This window comes from Cryptomeria japonica, chromosome 10 (genome assembly GCF_030272615.1).
Source record: "Cryptomeria japonica chromosome 10, Sugi_1.0, whole genome shotgun sequence".
Classification (NCBI taxonomy): domain Eukaryota; kingdom Viridiplantae; phylum Streptophyta; class Pinopsida; order Cupressales; family Cupressaceae; genus Cryptomeria; species Cryptomeria japonica.
In genome coordinates, this window is record NC_081414.1 from 299,264,559 (window position 1) to 299,272,241 (window position 7,683).

The 7,683-nt window shown below is 37.0% G+C and overlaps 1 protein-coding gene across 1 annotated transcript; it reads right to left on the reverse strand.

Annotated features, from left to right (window-relative positions):
* Nucleotides 1-238: 238 nt before the first annotated feature.
* On the reverse strand, nucleotides 239-4,255 carry LOC131040909 (putative pentatricopeptide repeat-containing protein At3g23330). Its single transcript, XM_057973867.2, has one exon. The coding sequence runs from the start codon at nucleotides 4,231-4,233 to the stop codon at nucleotides 898-900; it is 3,336 nt and encodes a 1,111-aa protein (XP_057829850.2). The 5' UTR covers nucleotides 4,234-4,255; the 3' UTR covers nucleotides 239-897.
* Nucleotides 4,256-7,683: the final 3,428 nt, after the last annotated feature.

Below are 7,683 nucleotides of genomic sequence, written 5' to 3' on the forward strand. Positions count from 1 at the left end.
GTGGATTTTTTCTCTTGAAAGGGTTTTCCCCACATAAATTACTATGTTGTGGTATGCTCTATTAAGTTTCTATAACTAATGTAAGGATACGTAAAAGTTTTGCATTATCCTCCTCTCAAAATTGATGTAGAAAGTTGTCCTACTACCTTAACTTCCTCACAAAAATGTGTGTTAGAAGTTGTAAGAACATGTAAGTCTCATTATGACATTGTAAAGTGGAAGTTACTGCGACAGACTCTTATGACATTTAAAAGTGTGATTAGAGGGGTGTTACACTCATCATTCTGCCATTCTTATAACACGTCATATAACACCTTTGAATGGAGGAAGAGGAGAAAACTAGGTGCCCCAAGTTTTGTGGTCAAATATGGCAATTCATGACAATATAATAAGGTGTAAGGAATATTCAAAATATTGTATGAAGACCAAGACCAAGAATGGGGTGTTCGAATAAGAAGCTTTATATTTGGCTGATGTTTTGTCAATATGTCGTCTTCTCGTTCTCCGATAATCATGCTAGAGTTTTAAAACATGGTAACTTGCATGCAACATAGAGCCGTTATATGGGCTTTGTCTGATAAAGTATGGGTGAATAATGCTAATATGCTTCTTCGATGACATTATTATGCTTGTTGCCCTAGTGCCACTAATTCCATAAAACGAATTATATTTGTTGCCTTAGTGTTGTTGCCAATAGCATTCGTTCCATAAAACGAATGATTCAAATGGTTATATATTTCACCCATCAATTCTGGAGACAAAGCTGGTGATTGTGTGGTAGTCACCATGTAAGCTTGTTTGGGCAGCATTATCCAATCCATGACTACCACCTCAAGTGCAATAGCATATACCCTTGTTATAACAAAAGCCAACGCTTACTAGCTTCTAGAAATTTTGTCACCAGGAATCTCTACATGAACAGGCTCCATCCTTGAAATAATGGAAACGGCAAGTATCCCTTACATGTATTTCTTTCTCTGTAATCCTCGAGATGATCTTGGCCGTTGTATGACAGTCAACACACATGCGAAGATTCTTTATCACTCGGATAGGTGTTTGAGACGGTGTGTTGAGAAGTCCAAAGACAACGGCTAGTTTCTCTGTGTGCCCACAGAAAATGTAATCCTCTCCATCAAAATTATTCTGGCTAAACTTCAAGTGAATTTCAGGCACAAACCCTTCCTCTTCCATCTGCATGGCCAAGTCATCGAATTTGGCAGAAATTTTCTCTAATTCTGGGTGAGAATTGTCTCCTACAAGAAATGCATGTACGCTTTTATTAACTTTAATCCAGCTGCATTCTGACCTTATCTTCACTGCCCTATCCTTAATCATATCCCTGATCTTTCCTACATCACCCCACCTGCCAACTGCAGCATAAATGTTTGATAATAGTACATAATTTCCAACATTTTCAGGTTCCAACTCAAAAAGTTGTTTCGCTGCATATTCCCCTAACTCTACATTGCTATGCAGTCTGCAGGCGTGAAGCAAAACTCCCCATATACAAGCATCAGGTTCAAAAGGCATGTTGCTAATTAACTTGTGTGCATCATCAAGATTACCAGCAAAGCCAAGAAGATTAGCAATGCATGTGTAATGCTCTATACTTGGTTTAATTCCATAATCTTTGGGCATGGAATTGAAATACTGGCAACCCTCACTTACCATGCCTGAACGGCTACATGCAGAAAGAACCGTAGTAAAGGTTATATGATCTGGCTTTACCCCTGACCATTGCATTTGGTGGAAGATTGTGAGGCCATCCTCACTAAGCCCATGTGTAGCATACCCTGCAATCATTGCATTCCAGACAGCCACATCCCTCTCATATGTTTGGTCAAACACACGACGTGAATCTTCTATTCTTCCACATTTGGCATACATGTCTATCAGGGCACTCCTTACAAATACATCAGAATCCATTGCATGCCTGATAAGGTAACTATGAACCTGCTTACCCTCTTGCAGAAGCATAAGGTTGCTAAATACTGGTAAAACAGGGGTAATGGTGGCCAAGTCAGGTTTCAAGCTCGCGTCTTCCATTTGATGAAATAGTTTTAAGGCATCATCAGTGTGCCTTCTCTGAGCATAAGCTGCAATCATCACATTCCAGGAGACCACGTTTCTCTGAGGCAGCATGTCAAAAATCTTTCTTGCAGCTTCTACACTCTTGCATTTTGCATACATATCAACTAATGAACTGCCCACAAAAACATTAGACTCAAATCCATTCCGAAGAATATAACAATGAACTTCCTTCCCGTGTTGTAAAGCCATTAATCTGGCACAGACTGAGAGAATACTGGCAATGGTAACCGGATTGGGTTTTATGGGTGCCATTTTCATTTGACGAAACTGTTTCACAGTCTCTTCATTGTGGCCATCTTGGGAACACCTTGTTATCACTCCATTCCATGAGCCCAAGTCAAGTGTTACGCTTCCCAATTGCATTTGATGGAAAAGTTTCAGCGCCTCCTCATCATTCCCAGATTGCACAGAACCTGCAATCAGAGAATTCCATGAAATGGCATTTGGCTTTAAATCTGCTAGATGCATTTCAAAAAGGAGTTCCAAAGCCTTATAACCTTGCCCCTTTTTTGCATGGCTTGTAATGATGGCATTCCATGTGATCGCATCAGGCGTCATGCCAGTCAAATTCATTTCATGGAAGAGTTCCAATGCTTGATCAGTATGTCCATTATATGCATATCCTGAAATCATGGTATTCCACAGTACAGCATTTTTTTCAGGTACTTGATCAAATACTTTGCGTGCATAATCTATATTCAAGCATTTCGAATACATATCAATTAAAGCACTTCCAGCAAAAACATTGGACTGAAATCCACTTTTAATCACATACCCATGAATTTGAATACCCTGCCACGGAGTTCCTAAGTCGGCACATGCAGAGACAACACCCGAAATGGTTACCGAGTTGGGTTTCACCCCTGCCAACAGCATTTGATAAAAAGCTTCCAGTGCTTCCTCAGCATACCCATTTTGGGTGCAGCCTGTAACGATTGCATTCCATGAGTTCACGTCCGGTTTCAAACCCGATAACTGCATTCGATTTAAAAGTTTCAAGGCTTCATCGCCCTTCCCATTTTGAGCAAATCCAGCCATCATTGCATTCCAAGTAATTACATCCGAATTCACTCCTGACAATTCCATTTCACCATGGAGTCTCAAAGCCTCCTCACTAACCCCAATCTGGGCATATCCCCCAATAATTGCAGTCCACGAAACCACATCTTTCTGAGACATTTTATCAAAGACCTGGCGGGCATATTCCACAAATCCGCATTTTGCATACATGTCTACTAGAGCATTCTCAACAACAATGTCCAACTCAAACTCATTTCTAATGATATAGCCATGAACCTCCTTGCCCTTCTCCAGAGCCGTTAAACCAGCACATGCCTTGAGAACACTGGGAACAATTATATTATCCGCCCTCAGCCCTAAACCTTGCATCCAATTCAAAAGCTTAAAGACATCCTCCCAGAGCCTACAACGAGCATATGCTCCAATCAAAATAGACCACAAGGAAGCATTTCGTTGAGACATTTTGTCAAACACTCGCCGTGCATCTTCTAAACTTCCACATTTAATGTACATAACAACAAGCTTATTTCCTACCCAGCCATCACAAGTATGTCCACTCTTGAGAACATGTGCATGGACCTGTTTTCCCTCTGTAAGGGCCCTCTTCTTAGTAATCTCTTGCAAGAGATAAACATAGCTAGACGAATCTATCCCAATGCTGCTATGCTCTGCAACCTCTGAAATGCCTTCTGCTTCTAACGATGGGTTTTCCTTACATTCTCTGCGCGAGGTTTTGTATATGGCAGTGCTATTGATATCGGGTGTTAGTGTTCCCTTGTAGTCATGTCTTGGTTTTTTCCATGTTTTAACAAGAGTGGTATTATTGCAATTCACAGTGCAGAACAGAGAAAGCATACCTTGAAGTCTTTGATGCTTGAACCCATGTAATGAATTCCTCTTTCCAGAGCCTTCATTGAAGAGCTCCCTCAGCTGACTGCAAGAATTATGAAAGTGGCATGGGTTTTCATTTGGCCAGGGTGGTGATCCTCTTAACTGTGCCATCACTACGGCCATTGATGTGCAGAGCCATATCCTTAGAATAAGGGGGCAATTCAAGACCAAGAACGTAGTTTTTCTACAAATCAATTGTGTGGATCTTCGCGTTTGAAGACAAAATAGCATTCTTCTACCCTCTAAAGTCAAAAATAAGTGCTCAAAAATACAGTCCCAACCCTTCACATCATCTTCTAATATAATTTTTGTGGGCAACGTATTGTCTTCTCATTATCTTCTCATATATTTTAATATAATTTTTGTGGGCAACGTATTGTCTTCTCATTATCTTCTCATATATTTTAAAAGAGTAGATTGATTTTGAATTTTCATTGAAAAAAAACTTTATATAAATTTTGTGTGTGACATGTTTATTATTTTAAAAAAATTAAATGTATATTATTATGAAAAATAATAAAATTATTCATTTTAAGTATATATATTTAAATTTGATACTTATATAATAATTATTATTAATAATTTAATTATATATATTTTTATATAATAGAATAAAATTAATTAATAATCAAATCATAATCATATAGTTAATATAATTTTCTAAATATATATGAAAAATGTATGTACTCTATTTAAAATATTGAAGGATAAAGTTTTAATTGGATTAAATATTAGATTTTTTAAAGGAGTTTAGAATGATAAATGTAATAGAGATCTTATTAGTTGAGATAAGGAAATGGAAATTCTTAGAAGGATTCGAGATCTTATATGATTTATGGTATATTACCAATTTTGTGTGCTTTGATTGTCTAAGATGTTACAACAAAGAATTAAAAACTGAAATTTTGGATTGGATTAGTGATAAAAAATCTAAGATAGAGTTAACCTAAAAACAATATGTATAGAACTAAGTCACACCCTCATTTTAGTCTTAGAATGCTTTGATCCTGTGTAGTTTTGTCCAATTTCAAATTTTACCCTCAAGATTTGTAGAACTTGTTTTCTACACCTATACCTATAAACAAGTGGTGATGAAAACCACCGTTAGAAACTTGTTATAGACAAAGAATACCATTGAATTCATTGATAGCAATCAAGCCATATGGCTAATGTAACAAGATCAAAAACACAATAAGTAGATAATGTATATGCTAATGCATCTAAGACTACACAAACTAAGACAAATATGATGAAGATTGATGCTTTAAATGTTGATGCAAGAATCTGCATCCCTTGATACTTAAATGACTTAGTGTGATCTTCTTAAATATAATTTTAAATGCATAACTCAAGACCCTTGGAACATACCTAAGAAAGTGAAAAACTTGAAAACAATAGGACTAAACCACATGTGTGAATATATCCAAAGGAAAGAACATTGTGGGAAATGTAGTCTAGGGAGAAAGAGCCCTACATATTGGGTTGGTCTTATATTATAATAATATATTTGACATGTTGGATGGATGGTTAAAGGTAAGGATTAATTGGTGCACCAAAAGAATAAAATCAAATATGTAAACCACATATATTATTGGAGTAGCCAAAATCTAAAAGCACGCATTAACCTTCCACCAATAAAATAAATCAGCGCACAAGAGCATGTCTCTCAAATTAAATCCCTTCCATTTATTAGGAGGATTGTGAAGAAGACTCAAATTGAAGGGATTTAATGTGAGAGACATTATCACATGAACCAACAAACTCAACAAAAAAAAGCACCCAAATTGCCCTCATGATCAGAGAGCCCCCAAATTTTGGCACTTTATAACTTAGTGTGTTTTACAATGCAAATAGGTCCAATGTGTGGGAAATGTCAAAGCATTATCTTTTACAACAATGGTACTCAATTTTGAGCTACCATTTAAAAGTTATTAATTAAACAAATTCTTGTAAATTGATCTATTTAAAATTCAAAAGTAATAAAATTAGGAAAAAAAAATACCTATGTGCAAATTGGACCTAGTTGTCCAAACACTTGTTAGAATCCTCTTAGAAAGAGATTTCCAATGATTATTCTGTCGGTATTTTGATGATACTTAGTTGTGATTGTCATTGATGGACACACACTTATTTGATGTATGAGTTATTCTCAACCGGTAGTTGTTCCAACTGGTATTGTATGTCATTAATATGTATAGTCTTTGTTTGTTGAAGACTATCGGGGTTTTGTAGAAGATGCTTACCGGTCAAGGCATGACTGAAGACCCCAAGCGGTATGAAGATCTCAAAGCAGAACGAAGACCTCGAGCGGCAGTTAATCTTTTGATCGGAACACTATGTTCCAGTTTTACAGTCTTCACTTGTCAACCGGTAATCGGTATACTTTGTTAACTAGTATAACTGTAATGTGTGATGAGTTCTCATCGACCGACACTTTGGTGGTGTTTTTGTGTCGTGTTACCAAATGTGTCTAGATGCACTGTACCTGGGAAATTGTAGTCTAATCTTATTGGACCGATATGAAATCAGGTTCCTAAATGAGGACATCATGTCTAGGGTTTTAAGAGAGTTGTTGTGTGTGAACAAAGAAAAGGTCTGTGCGAGAAAAGGTCTCTCACAATAGAGATAGAGAGTGTGAAATATAGAAGATTGAAGTAATGCTGGAATGCATTAACAAGGAGCTATCAAGGATCTAATCAAGCATTTTGTACTACTATCTAGATCATTCACTTGTTGATTACTACTATCTTCAACAAGTTTGAAACCCTTAATTGGGTAGGCCCAGCCAAGCCTATTGAAAATCCTCTAACAAGGTGGTTCACAGTTGTGGATCTGAAATCCTCTAATAGGGTAGTCTTTAGCAGGACTTATCTCCTAACAAAGATATAGATTCCTAATAAGATCTGTTTTGGTGAAGAACATTGTAAGGCCTTAATCGGTCTGGTTACTATTCTGCAGATAGTTGACTTGTGAGTTTTACTCACCATGGTTTTTCCCATTTGGGTTTCCACGTCAAAACATCTTGTGTTATGGTGATTGTGCTTATGTGGGTGAGTGCTTTATTTTCTATTTGGCTTGTTTATGTTTTAACCTATTTATTGTTTAATCTACTACACCAGTCTATAGTTAAATTGCTTAAGAGTTTGTTTAAGTATTTGGGTATACTAATTCACCCCCCCCCCCTCTCTTAGTATTCATTAATTGGTATCAGAGCCAACCTTTTTATAAGTCTAACCACTTGGAAGGAGATATGGGGGAATATAGCATGAGGGAACCCACTCACCGTCTTACTGATTCTAAGAGAGTCTATGATGAACTCAAAATCAAGTATAAAGCCTCTTTAGCCAAGAGAAGAGAACTTGCTGAGCAATTGATGGAATTTACTGAAAAACAGCTCTTCTAATGAAGCAGACATGGAGGCCCTAGTCGAAGAAGTGGAGAAACTAAATGAATCCAAAACTAACCTAAGGAGGGAGTTGGAAGGACTAACTATCAGGATGAGTTAGGAGCTAGAAAATAGAAGAAAAGATGAAGATTTGGTAAAGGAGAAGGAGCATGAGATCTCTAAGTTGAAACAAGAAATTGGTACCATTACCGCCTATCTACAAGAGGGTAAAGAAGAGAAAGAAGAAATACAAGTTGAACTCAATGCAGCTATTTCTCATAATGAAACCTTGATGG

Bases quoted from the DNA above. Each gene is read 5' to 3' on its own strand.
- LOC131040909 (XM_057973867.2), bottom strand. From the start codon at position 4,233: ATGCTATTTTGTCTTCAAACGCGAAGATCCACACAATTGATTTGTAGA.